Source organism: Lampris incognitus, chromosome 13 (assembly GCF_029633865.1).
Source record: "Lampris incognitus isolate fLamInc1 chromosome 13, fLamInc1.hap2, whole genome shotgun sequence".
In the NCBI taxonomy this organism is placed as follows: domain Eukaryota; kingdom Metazoa; phylum Chordata; class Actinopteri; order Lampriformes; family Lampridae; genus Lampris; species Lampris incognitus.
The window spans coordinates 36,160,530-36,183,347 of record NC_079223.1 but is presented as its reverse complement, the minus strand read 5'-3'; the positions used below and the strand labels follow the sequence as shown (position 1 = coordinate 36,183,347).

General features: G+C 40.8%; 1 protein-coding gene across 2 annotated transcripts; it reads right to left on the bottom strand.

Moving 5' to 3' along the window:
• Window positions 1-1,619: 1,619 nt before the first annotated feature.
• Window positions 1,620-22,510, bottom strand: sfxn3 (sideroflexin 3). 2 transcript variants are annotated; one of them, XR_008811246.1, is made up of 13 exons: window positions 22,223-22,510; window positions 20,303-20,475; window positions 17,858-18,028; window positions 15,297-15,395; window positions 14,599-14,674; window positions 14,351-14,436; window positions 13,638-13,765; window positions 10,269-10,318; window positions 9,946-9,995; window positions 9,788-9,835; window positions 9,605-9,697; window positions 6,036-6,125; window positions 1,620-1,738 (listed from the first exon to the last, which is right to left on the bottom strand). XR_008811246.1 is itself a non-coding variant. In XM_056291547.1 (12 exons), the coding sequence occupies exons 2-12, from the start codon at window positions 20,464-20,466 to the stop codon at window positions 6,110-6,112; spliced, it is 981 nt and encodes a 326-aa protein (XP_056147522.1). In that variant the 5' UTR covers window positions 20,467-20,475; window positions 22,223-22,510; the 3' UTR covers window positions 4,734-6,109. The 2 variants fall into 2 exon arrangements, 1 of the variants encoding a protein (XP_056147522.1); XM_056291547.1 differs by lacking the exon at window positions 1,620-1,738 and having other exon boundaries at window positions 4,734-6,125.
• Window positions 22,511-22,818: the final 308 nt, after the last annotated feature.

Below are 22,818 nucleotides of genomic sequence, written 5' to 3'. Positions count from 1 at the left end.
CAAGAAGAGGAAGTGAGTGAAGGCAGAGCCAAAGATCAAATGGTGGAAGTTGAAGAAGGAAGACTGTTGTGGTATGGCTGGGCAGACACTGCAGAAATAGTGAGGGAGACAGTTTGGAAGGTACTCGGTGTGTCATCAGGACAGAGGAAGGAAGACAAGGAGACTTGGTGATGGAATGAGGAAGTACAGCAAAGTATACAGAGGGAGAGGTTGGCAAAGAACAAGTGGGATAGTAAGAGAGATGAAGAAAGTAGACAGGAGTACAAGGAGATGCAGCATAAAGCGAAGAGAGAGGTGGCAAAGGAAAAGGCGTATGGTGAGTTGTATGACAGGTTAAACACTAAGGAAAGAGAAAAGGACTTGTACCGATTGGCTAAACAGAGGGATCAAGCTGGGAAGGATGTGCAGCAAGTTAGGGTGATCAAGGATAGCGATGGAAATGTGCTCACAAGCGAGGAGAGGGTGCTGAGAAGGTGGAAGGAGTACTTTGAGGGCTGATGAATGAAGAAAATGAGAGAGAGAGAGAAAGAGAGAAGGTTGGATGATGTGGGGATAGTGAATCAGGAAGTGCAGTGGATTAGCAAGGAGGACGTGAGGGAAGCTATGAAGAGTGGAAAGGCAGTTGGTCCTGATGATATACCTGTGGAGGTATGGAAATGTTTAGGAGAGATAGCAGTGGGGTTTTTTTTAAATTTATTTCTGATTTTCCCCTTTTTTCTCCCAATTTAGTGGCCAATCGATCCCTATTTTAATTCAAACACCCAACCTCGTACTGCATGTGTTCGCCAACTGCATCTCTCCGGCCGGCAGTCTCGAAGGAGACCACCTCCCCACTTTCGTGACAAGGCGACTCCAAGCCGAACCACTGTTTTTTTCCGACACAGACAGAGACGCATTCACGTGACGAACACAAGCCGACTCCGTCCCCCTCCCGAAGACAGCGTTGCCAATGATTGCTGCTTCATCGAGTCCGGCCAGGGTCGGATCTGACGAGACCGGGGCGCGAACACCCAGTCCCCAGTGGGCAACTGCATCGACACAAAGCCGATGCTTAGACCGCTACACCACCGCGGACTAGCAGTGGGGTTTTTAACTAGACTGTTTAACACAATCTTGGAAAGTGAGAGGATGCCTGAGGAGTGGAGAAGAAGCATATTGGTACCAATTTTCAAGAACAAGGGCAGTCTGCAGAACTGTAACAACTACCGAGGTATAAAGTTGATCAGCTACAGCGTGAAGATATGGGAAAGAGTAATAGAAGCTAGGTTAAGAGGACAGGTGACAATTAGCGAGCAGCAGTATGGTTTCATGCCATGAACGAGCACCACAGATGCGATGTTTGCTTTGAGAATGTTGATTGAGAAGTACAGAGACGGCCAGAAGGAGTTACATTGTGTCTTTAGAGAAAGCATATGACAGGGTGCCGAGAGAGGAGGTGTGGTATTGTATGAGGAAGTCGGGAGTTGCAGAGAAGTATGTAGGAGTGGTGCAGGATATGTATGAGGGAAGTGTGACAATGGTGAGGTGTGCAGTTGGAATGACAGATGGGTTCAAGGTGGAGGTGGGATTACATCAAGGATCGGCTCTGAGCCCTTTCTTGTTTTCAATGGTGATGGACAGGTTGATGGACGAGATCAGGCAGGAGTCTCCGTGGACTATGATGTTCGCGGATGACATTGTGATCTGTAGCGAGAGTAGGTTGCAGGTTGAGGAGAGCCTGGAGAGGTGGAGGTATGCACTGGAGGGAAGAGGAATGAAAGTCAGTAGGAGCAAGACAGAATACCTATACGTGAATGAGAGGGAGGACAGTGGGATGGTGAGGATGCAAGGAGTGGAGGTGATGAAGGCATATGAGTTTAAATACTTGGGGTCATCTGTCCAAAGTAACGGGGAGTGCAGAAGAGAGGTGAAGAAGAAAGTGCAGGCAGGGTGGAGTGGGTGGAGAATAGTGTCAGTAGTGATTTGCGACAGAAGGGTACCATCAAGAGTTAAAGGGAAGGTTTACAAGATAGTTGTGAGACCAGCTATGTTATGTGGTTTGGAGACAGTGGCACTGATGAAAAAACAGGAGGCAGAGCTGGAGGTGGTAGAATTGAAGACGCTAAGATTTTCACTGGGAGTGACAAAGGAGGACAGTATTAGGAACGATTATATTAGAGGGACAGCTCAGGTTGGACGGTTTGGGGACAAAGCAAGAGAGGCAAGATTGAGATGGCTTGGACGTGTGGAGGAGAGATGCTGGGTATATTGGGAGAAGGATGCTGAATATGGAGCTGCCAGGGAAGAGGAAAAGAGGAAGGCCAAAGAGGAGGTTTACGGATGTTGTGAGGGAGGACATGCAGGTGGCTGATGTGACAGAGGAAGATGCAGAGGACAGGAAGAGATGGAAACGGATGATCCGCTGTGGCGACCCCTAACGGGAGCAGCCGAAAGTAGTAATAGTAGAAATTGTTGAGTGAGTGATGGTTCTGGTATCTGAACAGTGTAAGTGTAGCATAGGAGAGTATATGGGTCTTATCGGAGTTGTAAATGTAAAATTTGTTGTTTCAACAGCTTTGATGAGAGTATCCCAGTCAATACTTAAATACATGATATACCTAATATATCCATCCATACCATTCTCTATCCCTTTTACACCCAACCCATAGTTATCATTGGAATAATTACATCAGATAATTTGTATACTATTTTTTTATTGCTACCATAAATAATCTATTATCAATGGATAAAATATCACTTCAAGTATCCTCGTGTTAATTGATCTTTTTTATATACAGTTTTATTGAATTTTATAGTTTAAATAAAACAAATCACTCAAATGCAGCAACACAGAAAATTCAGAGACAAAAACAACTAAGTTTTAAACAGAAAAAAGTTTTAAACAGAAAAAAAGATGCAGGTCAGTTTACATACAGTGAAAAGAAATTATCTATACGTCTTAAACTATATGATCTCGAGTGGCTTCTGACTAGGTAACAGGGAAATCCATAATGACCCACAGATTTGGCTCTACGGAGTTAATGTAAGGCTCCGACACCTTATCAAATTGGTCTATTCGCTGATTTAAGTACACAGGTCAGATGCTCAAGTGGTATTAAGTCCATTAAAATTGTGTGCCGTCCTTTCCCAGTGGGAATCTCATCACAGCCCACCGCACTAAGATGTTATTTGTAGCTGCAAAGCAAAGGTAAACATATCACGTTCTCCCATTTGAATACATCACTGTTCAACTGGGGGGGGGGGGGGGGGCCTAAAATAAAGACAGAAGATCCAAGCCCACTTAAATATCAAAGATGCTGCTCACTACATGAACTATCTTAGCCTAATATATTTGCAGCTTGTGATAATTTTTATTAGTATTCTACATTTAATACATTGGGGTGAGCGGGAATTATTAAGCATACCTATGGCTGGGTGAGATCTACGTTCTGTGTAATTAGTTAAAGACCTGATTCGCACTTGTAGTTACTGGTAGAAGTCAGACATTGGATGAAGCCAAAAAATATGAATCCCAGCATGCATAAGCAGAAGGTTTGAGAAGCCCGAGTTCTGGTGTCAATTTAAATTTGGGAGTCGCGTATATTTTTTTGCTTTCTTTTTGAAAGAAGTTTATGAAAAGTGGATAAAGTTCAATAATTTGCCAAAAACTTTGCTGCAGTTTTCTCTAGCTAAATTTCCATCAAATGTTTCTTTCGTTAAAAACCCAGCTCTGCTTTATGAGTTACAGTTTTCAAAGAATGCAAAATGCACACGCTCTACTAACAATCAAAATAACAGAAATAATTCTGTGCCGTATTTCAAACAATCAAGATCTTCCAGTGAATAATCGCGATCATTTAAAAAGGTCAGCTTCTAGTTCTGTTGCAAGATGGGGAACAATTTCAGTTCTGTTTCTATCACTTTCTCTGCATACCTGCAACAACCTCTATCTTGTATAATAGAGCCATTTCTGCTGAGACAAGACTGTATAAGACTAAACATTTCCTGGTTGCATGACACACATTTCTAATCTGAGCACTTGTTGTAGTTGTAGCCAAAACATACCACATAGCTACTTTCCTGTAAAGCTTTGTTTATCTAACTCCTTGCTTCCTTTCCTGGCTCCTGAACTAACATATTAAGGAGCCCAGCAGAGGCCATATAAGTTCATTGTATTGAAGTTAGTGTCTGCATTGGATATGAAAAAAAATGTTTTTTTGGGGGGGGGGGGTTTCCTTTTTCTCCCCAATTGTATCTAGCCAATTAGCCCACTCTTTTGAGTTGTCCCGGTCGCTGCTCCACCCCCTCTGCCGATCCGGGGAGGGCTGCAGACTACCACATACCTCATCCGATCCATGTGGAGTCACAAGCCGCATCTTTTCACCTGACAGTGAGGAGTTTCGCCAGGGGGACGTAACGCGTGGGAGGATCACGCTATTCCCCCCAGTCCCCCCCAAGCAGGCGCCCCGACCGACCAGAGGAGGCGCTAGTGCAACGACCAGGACACACACCCAAACCCGGCTTCGCACCCGCAGACACTGCCAGTTGTGTCTGTAGAGATGCCCGACCAAGCTGGAGGTAACACAGTGATTCGAACCAGCAATCCCTGTGTTGTTGGGCAACAGAGTAGACCACCACGCCACCCGGACGCCCCTGGATAGGAATTCTTTAGGCTTTTCTACTACAGTATGCACCGGTCAAAATCCATTTGTTGAACTTGAAAAAATAAGACAATGGAGGAGAGATTTAGACATTTCAGTTATGTACTTTATTCTATTGCTCTCAGTAAATACATTTCATTGTAAGGAATCGTCTTTCAACACAGCACAAAATAAAAGGAGAGAACAGGTACTGCTCAGCAATACTGACAGGAGTATTTGGATATAACAGGGTTGTGTGTGCACACTGTTAACTAAGAAGAAAACGGATATGGAGTGTAGCCATAACATAGGTCGTCTTTCTATTTGTGCTGCGAGCATGAATAGATGTTGTGGCAGTTTCTATGGCATGCATCAGTGGCTCTGGTTCACTGATAACCGTGGAATGAGGTCAGATATGCTGAGACTTTGCCATAATGAAGGTGGCATTGATGGGTGTGTGTGTGTTGACATGGACGAGATGTTGAGAATCACCATTGTGACTAAAAAAAAAAAAGTTGCATAATGAAAGCTTTGGAGAATTCTGCGAAATAAGGATAAAGCAAAAAGTTGAAAAGATATACACTTCTTTCCGTTACCCCGGTACAATTCATGTCTGTCTCTTTGGCTAGATCAGTGGGTGTGATATGCTATGATGGTACTGTACATTCACAAAAACCCTGGCTTAACCCTTCTCTTTTGTTCTTGACATTTAAGTGCCGCAAGTTCTTCCATAAAGAGGAAAAGTAAAACGTCAACGGAAAATCTCAGGAACTAAGCTAAATGGCTGCAAGTAATGAAAGCTAGGAACTACTGAATGAGCTGCTAATGAGCAGGGCCACAGTTATCCATCCAAAATAGACATCAGAAAGCACAGCAAAGGAAAAAATAAAACGATTTCAAATACACATTCAAAAGGTGGTCCATATATTCACCTCTTCTTTAAAAGCCACATCCAACTTCCACATGAGCACCGCAAAAGTCGTTGTGTAGTTTCACACACGGCATGAGAGCCTTCCCTCATACAAAACACAATAACCATTACACACACTGACAGAGGGACAAAGTCACACCAAACAAAGGACAAATGTCTGGAGTGCTGCAAGTAAAACTGGCTTTTAGTTTGAGTAACAATGATGTCTTGTGCTTCTCACACAACCTTATCATCTCTGATCGACATAAGCACTGGAAAGCATGGCGGCGCAAACTGAATTCAGTGACTAGGTTTCCTATGAATGGAGGCTGTCGGCAGATTATCTACCAAAGAGGCTGAAAAGTAATCAGACTGTTACACTGGATTGACAGCTTATGAGAATGTAGTGTTTGTATGTGGTAATTATAAAATGATCAAGCTGAAATGCAAAAACCAACTAATTAGTGCCTATGATCGAAAACTCAAACTGAGAGATAAGCTCTCACCTGCATCACAATGTTGCACACCTCTGTGCTATGTACGTGCAAAAGGCCAGGGTGCCTGTAACATGAGCAGCCAGTTATATGCGGCGCCACCTGGTGGATACACAATTACAGAGGCATACACTTAAGTTAAACTCTACTTTAGTATTTATGTTAAGTATTACCATATATATATATATATATATATATATATATATATATATATATATATATATATATATATATATACACACGTACATAATATACTCATATCCATATTGCAGAAAAATAATTATTTTAACATGTTCAAAACTAATCACATTAGATTGTATTTACCTGGTACTTTATTTATATTCACCATCATCATCATCATCATCACAACTTAACAGCGACACTTGACACACCTATGAATCAAACCTTGAGACAGCAATGTGAAGGCTTTGTGAAATTTCCCGCTGTCCCAATCTGTTAATTAGCATCTAGCATGTTGGCTTTGTTATGATACCAACATGACTTTAAAAATAAGTGTTATAAATGAATTTGTATACATTGTTTCTATTGGCAGTAAAGGACGTTTAGCCTGTAAATGGCCTTACTGAAAGCAGTAGGCAGATCAGATAGCAACATCTTCTTTTTAACGATAACGTTTAGATACGACACAGTACATTATTCTCCACCTTTGACAACATGACCAAGCAGCACAATCTTCTAACAACAAAATTGAACAAAAGTCATTAACTTGCCACTTGCACACCAAGTGATAGTGACTTGGTGACCGAGTTCATAAACAACTCATCTCAAATCAAGAAAGGCCTTTAGATAAAGCATGGACAGTTTGTCACCCGCATGCTACAGAACAAGACCATTTACACTGAATTCAAGCTCGCAAATTTAATTGACATTCTTCGAGTGTTCTTGACATGCTGTAGCATTTAGACGGTTTTTCTTTGCCATGTGTACTCAACACCTGATAATAAACAGTGTGAAAGGGGATAAGTGCACTTCAGGGGGCGAGTTGGAGAGAATATGAAGCTGCACTGGTTGTTCATTTCTAGTTTGTGCTCATATATTCTGAGTTTTTTCTGCAATATTAACATACATGGTGGAAGTGAACTGGAGGTTACACTACTGTACATTTGTGCACACTGCCTAAGGGCCTAAATATGGTTTTAATTTCTACAAAAAGAAGAAAGCAACAATATGCAAAGTCTGGGAGAGTTCAGAACAAGTTGGGAGGTTACACAAAGCAAAAATAATATGTTACATCCAGGTGCAGATATCCAATAAATAAGTATATAAATTTGAATCTTTCTGATAAATAAATCATTTATGAGGAACAAAACCCTCCTATTCTAAGAACCTGAATGCAGCATGGTCTTATAATGGTCACATCAGAGCGCAAAGTAAGTCAGTAACCTTCAGAAGAGCCATCAAACACGTGATTCTAACTCAAGCCTCAAAGGAAAACCAAAGAATGGACACAAATAAAAAGACACATAATAAATCAAATCAGTTATTCCACCAGTATTGTAGTCTATGTAAAAATTAAACTGTCATTAATTCTTCTGACTAAAAAGATTTTGCTTCCCATTCAGCAAAATTTTTTTCTTTTTGAAATTTCCACTTTAATATTTCCGCCATTTGTATCAAAGTGAGGAAGAAGAGGAGATAGAGAGCTTAACTTTGGGATTCCTCCATAATTATCTCCTAATCCACTACATTTGGAGCAGCTCCATGTGGTCATATCGGTCTTTCGGTCGTGATGTCACACGCGCGTTGCATTTTGGGAAAGCCGCCATCTTCCAAGTAACGTTAATCATTGCTGTTAGCAGCTGTTAGCACTTATTTTTCTTACTAACTCCATTAGTATGTCAAATATGTTTTCAAACTAGCGTTAAGATCACAGATATATATGTATGTTTATTTTTTTGGATAAGGGACACTTTGAGGGGCACGTTCAACCAATCATGGAAAGGGAGCAGTAGCACAGCTGTACTGTACCAAACTCCATGAGATCAGTCCTGCATCTCCCCTTCTCCAAGCTGCATCCACTAACGTTAGCCACGGTACAGATGTAGCTGACATCGATTCAAGTCGGCAACACTTTGTATGCTTAAATATTGAAATAATTGATTCAGTCATTTAGGTTAAGGCAATAGCCTGTTATGATAATCAATGTAGGCAGTTACATAAAGCTAGCTCTTACCTTTAGAAAGATCACGGTGTTGTCACAGCCTGTTGACTTGAAGCTGTGGTGATCTTGAACCCATCCATTCGTGAATTGCCCGTGTGCTTCGACGGATTTAAACGATTTAAACTGGTCCATTGCGTAAGCACTAATATCATAGACGAGGTAATTTACCATGCCCATAGTTGGTGGAGGAAGCTTGTCTGGGTCGTGGCTTCATTCTTTCGTTGGCAGCTCGTAGGGATCAACGTTATTTAGGGCATTAAATTTTGCCAAATAATGATGTTTGGCATTGGGACATAATTTGTCTCTGTATGTCACCTTTTCTTTGTATCATTCTTTAAACATCTCAGTGAGGTAAGGGTAAGGGTAATGTAACGCTAATATATGGCTAAGTCAATGGCTAAAGTGCTAGCTAATTCGTAAACAATGCCTCTGATCCTTGGAAGATGGCGTCCGGCGTCGCGTTGCCCTTGGAAATGGCCCAAGTCCGAAAGACCGATTCCAAAACAAATATAGCAGTACACAGGAAAATACTAGCGGTGTCATGATTCTCAAAACTCCCGATTCAATTTGACTTTTGATTTTAAGGTCACGATTCAATTTGATTATTGATTTCGCATTTTTTTCCAACACTGAGGGCTATGCCATTGCTACACTATCGAGTCTTGATTTGTAAAGATCAACAGATCATTGGTTTTATGCCCTGAAAACTGTCATTTAAAGTTGAAATTCTTCTTTAAAAAGATAGGCTACATGGTATTGTGTGATATAACCGCCATTATTTTATTTTTTTTGGAATGTACCACACCAAGGTCATATGGTCAAATTTAAATGACTTATTTAAAATGTAATGACAACTTATTTCACCAGTCGACCAATTTGTCATGTTGTCTGAGGTGGCATAGGGTACCTGCGTGTAGCATAGCCAACGAACTAGTTTTTCTGTCAACAACGCGTTCGTTGATATACCTCCCGGGGACTTTCAGGGAAGCAGGAGGATTTTCCAGTTCTGTTGTTTCTCCATCATCTCTGACTCTGGCAGTGGCCATGGTGTCTTGAAAAGTGCATCTGCAGGCTACCGGTAAACTATGCCGTGTCATCTTTCAAGTGTTGTTTTTTTTTCTCCCTTCCGCACCCCAGCCTCACTGGGAGAATCATCGATTCTGCTCGATTTTGAAGGTCGAAATAGAAAGCTCATTTCGAACAATCTTTAATTTAGAATCAAAATCATGACACCCCTAGAAAATACCTAATAAAAAAATGCATAAATATAATTTTTTTTTGCCCTTTATCTGTACCCAGAGAGCTGTAATACCATAGGTCAGCCACCACAGGGTGTGTGTATGTACGTGTGTGTGTGTGTGTGTGTGTGTGTGTGTGTGTGTGTGTTGTCTGGTCCTACAGGCCCTTGTTGAAGTACACCGTGGTAGTTTGAGGACTGGCCTTTCGTATCCTCTCCTGTAGATCTGGTTCCAGACTGCCCACACCCATAGAACTACAAGAAGAAATTTAAAATGGGAGATGTTAAAATGGTGTCATGTGTTTGTTGAGGCTTCATGTATGATAGTAATCCTGGCTGTTTTACCTCTTCTGGGGGAACAGGGCACAGCACAATGGAGTTGCAAACACCAGGCTGAAGAGAAGTAAGACACGGGGCTATCATACAAGTCAGTGGCTCCTTTCATGTTATATAACTTTGTACATTCAAAACACCATAGAAGATGTCAGGTGTGATCTACTTACCAAAGCCCCACCAGTCCCACCTGGACTGGAGCATTTAGGAATGGAAACCGCTAAAAAAGGAATATAGTTACAGAGGTCAGGGCTAGATTAAATCTTTCAGACAAAATTTAGAATTTTGGTTATATCCCTGTGTGGCAAAAAAAAAATAAAAAAAATAAAAAAAATAAAATATAAGAATTCAAAGTCTTATTTTCAATCACACAAGTATGCGCAATGTTATTTACACTGCAAAAGAACAAAACAAGTGGAATGTGGTTGTACTACATTCAGCCTACAATCTCACTGCCTTCCACAAAAATTTGACAAATGTACACCCTGTTTACCTTCATGAAAGCTCTCTTTTCCAGTGCATTCATAATAACCGGGGGAATGGCTGTGGAAAGTGAAAAAGTAATCATTCAACACAGTGAGATCTATAAACCATGACAGACAGTAACTTTTCCAAACTAACATGTAAACATAATGTAATCTTTACTCATAGCTGGCACTGCCATTCCAATTCATGACACTACCACCTGAACATTGGCTAGTTTGGGTGGCAAAAAACTCCATGATATGGTGGGAGTTTTTGAACTCTTTGAACTTACCCTCTCTCTCAGTTATACAATCTTCCCAACTAGATACACCAATTACCTTAAAAGAACTCTCAGATGCCCTTGATTCAATGCTTAAATCTAAATCTCCTGGACTGGATGGAATTCCCCCTGAATTGCTCTCTCAGTTATGGCACATGGTAGTTCCAATCCTCCTTGACTCCATTAACTTCTCGCTCAAGGTTGGTTCTTTCCATAGAGATCAAAACACTGCACTTCTCTCTCTTCTTTTAAAAAGGGATAAGGACCCGGTGGAATGTTCCAGTTAATGCCCTTTATCAACCTTGAACTGTGATTTTAAATCATATGCCAAAGTACTCTCAAGGAGGCTGGATTCCTTTATTACTCCCCTGATTCACCAAGATCAGACCAGTTTTGTTAAGAGTCATTTAGCCTCTGACAATATATGCCGTTTATTACATATAATTGAGGCTGCCTCTGATGTGCATCCTTGGGCAGTCTTATCAGTGGACACAGAAAAAGCTTTCAATTGTGTGGAATGGAGTTATTTATAGGCAGTTTTGTGACACTTTGGCTTTGGATCTTCCTTTATAAAAATGATTTGCATACTTTATCCCTCTTTTACTGCACATGGCCAAACTGGTTACCCTGGTTCACCTGCCTTTGTTTTAACAAGAGGGAATAGGAAGGGTTGCCCGCTTTCTCCAGGTCTGTTTGCTCTCTCATTTGAACTATTAGCCCAGGCAGTTAGAGAAAACCATGCTATATCTCCCATCATAATCAAAGGGACATCTCATTATATCTCCCTTTTTGCAGATGACATTTTATTGTATCTCTCAGAAGTAGCTAACTCTACCTTATGTTCGGAATCTCTTCTACAAGTTTGGCTCCTTCTCTGGTTATAAAATAAACTGGTCAAAATCAATACTGAGGCCACTATATAAGACAAGTATAAACCTTGATCTAGCTCACCTTCCAGTTTCCTTACAAAACCATGGCTTTACCTACTTAGGTATCCAAATTAGACCTACAATTTCACACCTAGTTAACAATAACTTAAATTCCGCTCATATTAGTCAAGAAAGATCCTTACAGTTGGTTTGTTTAAGATGTTGGTCTCCATGGTTGTGTTTCTGTTATAAAAATGAATATACTTCCATGAATACATTTTCTATTTTCTATGCTCCCTCTCTACCCCCCGGCACATTTTTTAAGGATCTTGACTATATGTAGGAATTTTATTTGGAATGGGAAATGTCCCAGGATTAGCTTTTCCACTCTTTCCCCAAAACTTCTGGTAGCCTCTCCTTACCCAATTTTAAACACTATTATTAGTTGTTCCATCTTAATACCTGGTTGGACATGTCTTCGGATACTTCATGGTGCTCTTTAGAAAATGCTTTATCCTTTCCAGTCAGGATTCAGGATTTGCCTTTCTGTGCCATCAAACAAAAAACTGTAGAATCCCGTATAGGTCCTATTATTTCTAACACACTATCAATTTGGTACTGTACAGGAAAACATATCTATTGATTATAAATACCATGAATTATCACCTATTTGGCATAATAATGCACTCTTGTCTGGGTCCACACCTTTCATTTTTCCACAGTGGTCTAAACAAGGCATTTGTGTGTTAGGCGATGTTTTTAACCATCAAGGTGTTCGCTCTTTCCAAGATTTGAAAGAGTACTACTCTCTTCTAGGCTCTTCATGATTTTTTTTTTTTATCTTAAACTCTGCACAGCACTTAAAACCTATAGGGCAGCGTTTCTCAAACCTCTCCTGGCAGACCACTTGTCCTGCATGTTTTAGATCTCTCCCTGCTCCAACACAGCAGATTCAAATGATCAACTCATTATGAGCGCCCGAAACTGCCTAATAACAAAACTGATCATTTAAATCAGCTGTGTTGGAGCAGGAAGAGATCTAAAACATGTAGGACAAGTGGTCCGCCAGGAGAGGTTTGAGAAACGCTGCTATAGAGTACCTTCGGATGCACTCCAACCCCAACACCCTTTGGTAGCAGTAATTACTACCAAGACTAAACTGGAAGCTTCGGATTAAAACAAACTTTGTTCTTGTGACACCAATTCACTCCCAGTAACCAAAAATTGGGGAAAAGATTTTCAGTCTCTCAATCTTGATTGGAATTGGAATTGGCCAACAGTCTGGAACACAATTTTTTTCCCTCATCTACAAATCTCGCTCATCAGATAATTCACTGTAGGTTTGTGCACAAATTTTACTTTACACTGGAGTGCAGATTTAGATTAAAATTGGCTGACAATGACTTAGGCTCTAAATGTCCTACCTCTGTTAGAGGAGACTACTTACATATGTTCTGGTACTCTTCTACATCAAATCTTTTTAGGAAGATATTAGGGTTGGGCAACATGTCAAAATTTTCCTACCGGCCATTACATTTGATTTGAACCAACTAATGACATGAAGAGAACCTGGCTAACTTTTTTTTCAGACTTGAATGGTCCACTGCCAGAATTAACACGGCTAGAGTTGATACTGTGATTAACTAGTCTAAAGCTGTCGAGATCATCCAGGAGCTTAACTAAACCCAAACTTTAGCCTTGCCTTGACCTCATTTCGTTTCACATAACCCTTTATATTTAGTTCTATGGACCATGTATACATGTATGTTTATATGGATATGTTTGTAATTAGCATATATTGTTTGCTGTTTCAGTCATCGTTGTGGTTGTTTGTTACCGTGGATTTATGATTGCATGCTGTTGTGTGTCTATGGTGTTTTGTTTATTTGTGCATTTATATTGACTTGTTATTGTTATTATCTATTTGTTTTTTTTGTATTATTATTCTTTGTCTTATTTTTTCCTTTCTTTTTTTGCATTTTTTTAAAATTTATTAATAGTTATTATTATTATTTACTTTTTTTCTCATTCCTGTTGACTCATTTTTATTCCCAGAGTGGAGTTCCCTATGTGCTTGGTGATATAAAATTTTGTTTTGTATTATCTTAATACATTAATTGATCACAAAAAAAATAACTGGGGGATGGCTGTGGAGGGGAAAAAGTAATCATTCGATACAGTGAGATCTATAAATTATGAGAGACAGTGACTTTTCCAAACTAACGAGCAAACATAATGTAATCTTTACCCATAGCTGGCACTGCCATGCCGATTCGTGACACTACCACCTGAACAATGGCTTGTTTAGCTGCGCTGACTGACTCTCCCAACCTGTTCCCGTTCTCATCTGTCACCGGAATGCCGCATTTTAGTTCCCTGGGGAGAGAATACAAAAACAGAAGAGCACAATAGTTGAGGACAGGATATTATCTATGTCAGTCAGTCAAGCAGTTCAGCAGTCTCTCCCCCAGCAGGGCTGGGGGAGAGACTGCCCTTCACCTGGAAGACTCAAAGGCTCAAAACCCTTTATCACTAATAATTCTGCTAAAAAGTCCAATGGGAGGACATTTAAGAATTAGAAAGAAGAATAAAAAAAACTAGAAAGAGAAGAATGCAAAGGAAAATTAGAAGAATGAGAAGATGGATAATAAGGTGAAGAATAACAATAAGAAAGAGAAAATTAATTAAAGGAATTGGAAAGATAATGAGAAGAGCAAGAAGAAAAAGAACAGGAGGAAGAAAAGAAGGGGAGGAGGAAGAAAAGAAATGGAAGAAGAGTAAGAAGAAGAGGATGGGGGAGGGGGAGGAGGAAACAACAACAAGGGAGGACACCATCTTGGCCAGGCAATCATACTCACGCACACAATTACAAGAGGCACATTCTTTGCTGAATTTTGCTCTGATACCCCTGGGAACATAAAGGAACAAATTGAGTAATTAACTTAATATTGAGGGTCCTACCTTTGCCTCATGAAAGGGATGTTGATGCAATTGGCAGCAGCGACAGCAGCAAATGGGACAAACCGGCTCATGATTGGAGGGAGACGCTGGGAGAGAAAAGTCAGATCCAGAGAATATATCGTGAAGGTCACACCTAAAGCTCTCTGGTAAGGCCACTACCAGATGTCCACACATTCAAGAATGTACCTACAGATCAATTCATCTGCATCAGGGTTGTGGTTAATCACTGGGAACAGAGAAAGCTTTACCGTGGCCAGAGACTTGAGTCCCAGGGCTGTGACAACGGCTCCTGTTGTGGCGCTGACGTAGGCTGCACCCAGCTGACTAAGAGAGGACAAGAGTGTATTGGGCATTTTGGCACTAAAAGATATTGCCTCCAACTTCTCAGCATTATCAGTGTCACTGAACTGGCACCTAGAATCTTTCTAAAAAATAGGATAATAAATAATACTCTGGGTTTAAAGTTGAACCTATTATAACGCAAATTTCTTTACATTTGCAAAGATACTTCAAACAGTTTGAGCAACCAAATAACTCTCATGCTAAGGCATAGCTAGGATAATATTTAGCCCACAATGACATGCTTGCTCAATGATCACTCTTAAGAAAACCCAACCTTCATTTGTGCAGTTTAGAGCATTGTGGTGTGTAGGCATGCATTTGATGCATGTCTGCAGTGTTCAGAGGAATGCTTTTTATGCAGTATGGCAGCAAAATATGTAAATGCTCCATAACCTGAGGACATTACATGGCAGCTTTTAACCATTGTCAGATGATGGTTTGGTGACTGCTGGGCACATGCTCAACAGTGGAACATAATACCGCTATTTGGGGTGGAGGGGGGAGACTGCACTGTAAGGCTCCCATTGCCTCCATACAGACACTAGGCTAGAGGAGCAGGGTAGCAGTGATCTATTGTGGTAGTGAGGTGATAAGTCCTTCCTACTTTACGGTGATGGGGGCGTCTCCACTACGGTTGGTGTAGTTGACCACAGCGTTGAAGGACTGGTTAACCCACTGCCAGAACACCACCGCCGGAGTAGTCCTAAGCAAAGTGTGATAAGTAAGACAGAATCTCTTTTATCATGAACAAACACAAGTTAGGTGAAGGTTCTACAAGAGCAAACTGTATTTCTGAGCCTTGTGAAAATTAATTGGTTAAGCCCATGATGTTTCAAAATCATTTTTATTAGCCAAGGAAGTTTGCATTTACAAGAAATTCGACTAAGTGGGTTGTTCACATAAAAGCTTTGGATGTAACACAGTACTATACGGTACAATAGCTTAATATATATGTGCTTTGTATGTCAGTGTGTGTCCTTGACCGGTGTCAACAATAGCAACTGGCATGACTTTTAACATGTCCTCTGAGAACTAATGCAGAACAAGAGTGTGAGGCCTATTGAATAGACTGGTTGTTATTATTACCATTAATTCAACACGGTGAACACTGTCATCAAACAACAGACTATATTAAACTTTTGGATCCTCTCGAGGAGCAAAATTTGCACCATTAGCTATCCAAATTGTTTCATTTACATGAGTAAAAATGAGACTGGTGCTCTCTCCACAAACTAAAAAGCGCCACTCAATTCAGTAGCCAATATGTGTGCATGTAGTTTTTTTTTTACACTTTTTTGCAAGGCATACAATCTCTATCAGGTCTCTATTTTCATTGGCATGTTAATTATCTCCTGTTGAAGGAAAGTAATTATAAGCACATCATGTAGGTGCAAGGCAATCAGAACATCGTCAATGAAAAAAGGGGGATAACGCCTGCACATTTACTCTAAGCCACAACAGTTTAATAGGATGTTTTGATCACACATGGATATTGATAAGGCCAAAATGTTTGAAAAATGGAACTCACACCCATATTTATACATCACGCACACCCATAGGCTGACAAGCTCTATGATGGCAGGTGTGATTAACCATCCAAAACGCCTTGGGTGATAAACATCCAAAACCAATTAACAATGCAGTAAAGTACTTAGGGAAAAGTAGTAGTAATACAAAAGCCATATTATTAAATGTACATCTTAATGTATACAAATTATATCAGATTCATCATCCCATGTATCAGAATCTACGTCACCTAAGTTCAAAATATTGTATTAAATTAAAATAAAGGGAGAAGAAACCTTAGCTTCTCGTACAGAAATTGGGTCTTAATGCCCTCCTATAAAAAGTAAACTAGATCAAATAATAATAAGGAAAAAGAAACATCCGTTGAATTTACAAAATACAAAATTTTGCCGTTTTATTTAACTATATGTGTTAAGGTCTAGAGAGAGAAAGAGAGAGAGAGAGAGAGAGAGAGAGAGAGAGAGAGAGAGAGAGAGAGAGAGAGCGAGAGAGAGAACATGATACTACCACCATTTTTATTTGTTTTAGAGAAATTGTTTGATCCCATACTCTTGATTCAGACTTGTAGGTGTGAGAGTCTGGAGAGTGAAAACATAAAAACATTCTCATTGGAATAAGGGGGAATTCAAATTGCCTCCTCTTCTCAAAGATCTGACGTGCGCAATGCCAATGTATATCTGAAGCCACTGGGTGATTTGCCCCTCTGAAATGCACTATGCTGGTCCCGAGTTCAGACGCAGCTCAGATCGGGCAGTGACAATGTCATAACCAAAACATTATGTAGCTGGGTATGAGTTTTGAAAATAAACGAGAAATTGATTGTATTTCGCAAGTCAGCAAATCATTCTCTGCTGATCTCAGCACAGGAGAAGTGGAGGAATATTGGATGAACCAAAAATAATTCGCCTTATGACATGCGGAAGTGTCATAGACTCCAGGGTTAAATCTCTGCTATAAAAATACAATTTCAAAAGCAGGATTAATCAGTCACAGCTGGAAATCATCTCAGTAGCTACAATAAAACATTTCCCATGGCCGAGCTATGTTTTCTTACCGTTGTTTTATGAATGAAAGTAAATCAGTGGAGCAGCCATTCACCTTCATTCATCTTATATCATGAAAACCGCAATGGTTAAACACATTTGAAGTCTTTTAATTAGGGCTTTGAAATTATGACAGCCTGATCTCAGTTTTTTCATGTCAGACTTGGTCGCATTCGTGTGAGGGTCCACCTAGGAGGCTGCGCATCTACAGACTGACAAGCAAAACGTTTTTACTAGGTAAATTTTTTAGCTTAAACACTGCGTATTAACAACTTTTTTCCCCCACATTTCCCATTCAGGTGACATGGGTGCTGCATAAAAGTCTTATAATTGTTTCCTGTGTATGTGTGTGTGTGTGAAGGGGAGATACATACACGTGGTGGAGATCTGCATTCTACTGAGTGCACTCCTCTAGTTTAGGTTTAATTCATGACCACATGAGAACCATATTAGTATTTGTTAAACATATCAAAATTTTTTAATTAAAAAAATACAGTTCTGTCATTGTGCCATTTTAATTAATCAAGCTAGAAGATATTGTGAGGGATTTTCTACGGTTGTATTCAAATACATTGAGATGGGGATGAAATCCTACCTGTAAAAGGTGAGCATGCTGCCTGTGATGGACATGTTCACTGGCACCTGAGCAGACATTCTGCCAATAACAAACATCTTTTCCCCGGTGTCAGGGTGGAAGGCAGAGTCGTAGATATACTTGGCCCTCCAGAGTTCATCCTCTGTAAGGCCAGGCTTTATTACACCAGCTCTGCACAGACAAAAGTCATACTACTGATAAAACTGTAGTCTGCCAAAAAAAAACCAAAACAAACAAACCTAGGGATATGAACCCATTATCACAGAGCATTTTGAACATTTTTCTTGTTTCGCAATGCTAGTGCAAAGTTAGCATTACAGATATTATGACAAAATTTACTCACACTTATCACATGCTCTTGTGTTTCTAATACTGTAGAGGATAACACAAGTTAAATTTTAACCAAGTTCCAGTTGTTGCTTTAAAATCTCTTCTTGCATATGAATGAAAGGCCATTCAATTGACACAAAGTCATGTGCTTTTCAGTTCAATACTTCCTCATTAAGGAAAAGATATTCTCCAAGGGCACACATCAGCCATCTCCATTTCACTCAAAATAGCTACCCTCTAGTTACCCTCCTGGATGTCACTAGGTCAAATCAATGCTCACCACCAATCATGTCTTTTACCCCTCTCCTATATCTTTAGCCTATTGTTTCTTACATACCTTTTGTTTTCTTCAACCCTAAAACTGACCCATCCCAATACCTTACAGCAACCATATACACTGCTCAAAAAAATAAAGGGAACACATAAGCAATGCAATGTAGCTCCAAGTCAATCACACTTTTGAGATATCAACCTGTCCAGTTAGGAAGCAACACTGATTTGTGAATCAATTTCACCTGTTGGTAAATTGTCTAATTTCCACCTGGTGGAAATTAGACAATTTGCAAGACAACCCCTATAAAAGGAATGGATTTGCAGGTGGTGGCCACAGACCATTTGCCTGTCCTCATCTTTTCTGGCCGATCTTTGGTTAGTTTTTCATTTTGCTAGTGCCCTCACCACTACAGGTGGCATGAGGCGGTATCTGCAACCTACAGAAGTTGCTCAGGTAGTGCAGCTCATCCAGGATGGCACATCAATGCGTGCTGTGGCAAGAAGATTTGATGTGTCTCCCAGCACAGTGTCCAGAGCATGGAGGAGGTACCAGGAGACAGGCCAGTACACCAGGAGACGTGGAGGGGGCCGCAGGAGGACAACAACCCTGCAGCAGGACCGCTATCTGGTCCTTTGTGCAAGGAGGAACAGGAGGAGCACTGCCGGAGCCCTACACAACGACCTTCAACAGGCCACTAATATGCAGGTTTCTGCTCAAACAGTGAGAAACAGAATGCATGAGGATGGTATGAGGGCCCAACGTCCACAATTGGGGCCTGTGCTCACAGCCCAACACCGTGCAGCCCGATTGACCTTTGCCAGAGAACATCTTGGTTGGCAGATTCGCCATTGGCGCCCTGTGCTCTTCACAGATGAGAGCAGGTTCACACCGAACACATGTGACAGACGTGAGAGAGTCTGGAGACGCTGTGGAGAACGTTCTGCTGCCTGCAACATCCTCCAGCATGACCGGTTTGGCAGTGGGTCAGTGATGGTCTGGGGAGGCATATCCTTGGAGGGCCGCACAGACCTCTACGTGCTAGCCAGAGGTACCATGACTGCCATTAGGTACCGGGATGAGATCCTCAGACCCATTGTCAGACCATATGCTGGTGCAGTGGGCCCTGGGTTTCTGCTCATGCATGACAATGCTCGTCCTCATGTGGCCAGAGTGTGTCAGCAGTTCCTGTATGTCGAGGGCATTGATGCTATGGACTGGCCTGCACGTTCCCCGGACCTGAATCCAATCGAGCACCTCTGGGACATCATGTCTCGTGCCATCCGCCAACGCGATGTCGCACCACAGACTGTCCAGGAGTTGACCGATGCCCTGATCCAGGTCTGGGAGGAGATCCCTCAGGAGACCATCCGTCGTCTCATCAGGAGCATGCCCAGACGTTGTAGGGAGTGCATACAGGCACGTGGAGGCCACACACACTACTGAGCCTCATTTTGAATCGTCTTGAAGAATTTCCACAGAAGTTGGATCAGCCTATGTTCTCATTTTCCACTTTGATTTTGAGTATGATTCTGAATCCAGACCTTAATGGGCTAATGATTTTGATTTCTATTGATCATTCTTAGGTTATTTTGCTCTAAACACATTCCTCTGTCTAATAAATAAAGATTTTCAGCTGAAATATTTCATTCGTCGAGGTCTATATTGTGTTTTTAGGTGTTCCCTTTATTTTTTTGAGCAGTGTATTTCACTTAAACCTTTCCGTCCTTTTTTACCTCACACTCTAATGCTGGCAACAACACTCACTGACCATACCTCCTCCAGATAATCCCCCCTTCCTAACTTCACCTGACTACACCCCACACCCCCTGCTGGGTCTGTACCTGTAGTTCTCCACAATCCCTCTGGCCTCCTCCAGAGTCTCAGAGGACAGCAGGATGTTTCTGGGGTCGGTGACCATGAAGAAGTGCTGCGCACGCCCCATGAACGTGCCCTGATCCCATCGTGGTTCCTTGATGTTAATGTCCAGGGACAGCTCTCCAGACATCCTGGCTTTCTGTGGACAATGACAGAAGAGTCATTAATATTTGTGCTATACTCCTAAACAGATATTAACATGTAATATGCCTCCTCCATGTGATCTTGCTAATGGCAAAGCACATCTGCTGCGAAAATAAATATACAATAGAGAGTCAATGGCACAGTGCACTGAGTCAGTATTACCCCATAATTTTAACAGCACAATTTCAGAAACGACATTGAACAACTGAAGAATGATTTGCTGAGCTTTGAATATATTTTCATCATTTGTGCTTCCAACACCATGCTGCAGAAAGTTATTCCAAGCTAAATGACTCATGCTAAGCCACGATTGCACAATTAGCCCCTACCTGCTGATCTTTTAATAGCATGGCAGCTGCAAGAGAATTAATTCCAGGGAGATTCTCCTCCCTTTTATCAATGTGCTGAAAACTAATGAGGTTAACCTTGGGCAAACATTTTTCAACAGATTAATTGATGAATTGTTATTTCCAGCTTCTATTCTAACTATTCTGTTCTAACATAAAAGAGCAGCACTTTACTCACTATGTTGACTGACATGCAAAGCTTTATCCTATCGTTTTGTAAAACGAACATCATGAATTTACTTGTTGTTAGGGGAGCAAATGTTTTATCGATAACTAGAGACTACTTTACTGGAAGCCACAAGCTTATACTTGCTTCTACAAGCTTAATTGTGGACTGAGGCCTACTTTGTAATCATATTATTGTTGAGGGAATCACAGTATTAAGCATATAGTGTAATGAAACAATTTTAGTGGAGGACTGGATTTTAAAAAGAAAATACCTTTCAATAAAGATATATAATCTTCATGAACCGTTGCAGTATAAGCCACTGTGAAAATGACTTAACTTTTGAAATGTAAAAAACAGGATTACTGCTTCTTATAGCATACCTTGATAGTGGCTTATTCTAACCCATGGTTATGGTGCATGAAATTGATGAATGGATGGATGGATGGATGAATGAATGAATGAATGAATGAATGAATGATTGGCAAAGACACTTCCGGGATCCCGCTGACGTTTCGTAGTAGTGCACATTGACTCATCTGGCAACCCCCAAAACACAATCCGAATGCTTTAGTTATTCAATTTTGCCAAATATAGTCAGATTTGCACTTCAAATTTACATTCGAACCAATCTTTATCAAAACACATCAAGGGCCGTTTTCAAAGTTAAAACCACACCCCTATAAATGGTCAGGAAAATGTTAACATTAAGGGTATTTCTGAGTTAAAAATAACTTCTCAGCATCAGATGTAACAAATGCCCGCAGGAACGCTGACAACATAAGAGATTAATTTGATCTAACTTTGCATTTGATGACCGTAGGAGAAACGTAGCGTTAACGTGACAGATGAAGTGTGGGAGTCACGACACGCTGCCGGCGGGGGTACCGACACACTTTAGCCGAAGCAGCTATCAGGTCAGCTAGCGATACCTTAACAACTGTTGCACCAAAACATGTTTAGTGAGACTGCGTGGTAAACGACAGACACCTCTCCATCCAACACCAAAGGTTTGACAAAGGCTAGCGATTCAAAGGCGATTCGCAGCATCAAAACAAACTACGTCTACCTTGCTCATTAATTTAGCCAACCTATCGGCTAGTTCACACGCTAATATAGCTTAGCTATGTTGTTAACACTGTGACAGGCTAAGGATGCAATGACAGATCGTAGCTACCACTATTGATGCCGTAAAGATATCTTTATTTGACCGTACTCGGCTTGCTTACCTTTTATTGTAAACGTGACCTCTCAATATCACGGCACCACCGATGTAGACGTACTCAGTCGAAACACTGGGGGCGGTGTGGTAAAACAGCGAGTCGGAGGGCAGGGTACGGAAAGGCGCATCGGCCGCTGGACCGTACGTCGACGTCACCGCCATATTTGACCGGGCAAGAATGGTGTGTAAAAAAGAAAAAAAGAAAAAAATAGCGCACCATAAAGTTTACATTTCACAACCGATTTCAATGAGTTCTTTTTATATTCAACGGTTCATGATCTACAATAGTACAATTGTTTTGGTTTTATTTTTGTCTCCAGTTACTCTCGATAGTTAGACTATAATCGCTGCTAGACGCTCATGGGAGGAATGTGTTTTGTTAGGCTTACAGGAACTGAATTACTCACGTAGTGGAAAATCATTGTCATAAAATGCCATAATGTCATGAAATCTCAAATGGCCCTTGATGGTTGCACAGTTATCAGTCTGTTGTGTTGTTTAGTATTAATATCTGCTGCTTTTCGTCCGTCCCATATTTTTCAGAGAAAAAGGAAAGCCCAGTCAAAATGTCTTAACCACTTAACCACCATATTTGAATCAATA

Coding starts and splice junctions, on each gene's coding strand:
- sfxn3 (XM_056291547.1), bottom strand. CDS start 20,466: ATGTCTGGAGAGCTGTCCCTGGACATTAACATCAAGGAACCACGATGG. Junction 18,029..20,302: donor GGGATTGTGGAGAACTACAG/GTACAGACCCAG, acceptor TTGTCTGTGCAG/AGCTGGTGTAATAAAGCCTG. Junction 9,698..9,787: donor GCCCTGTTCCCCCAGAAGAG/GTAAAACAGCCA, acceptor TTCTTCTTGTAG/TTCTATGGGTGTGGGCAGTC.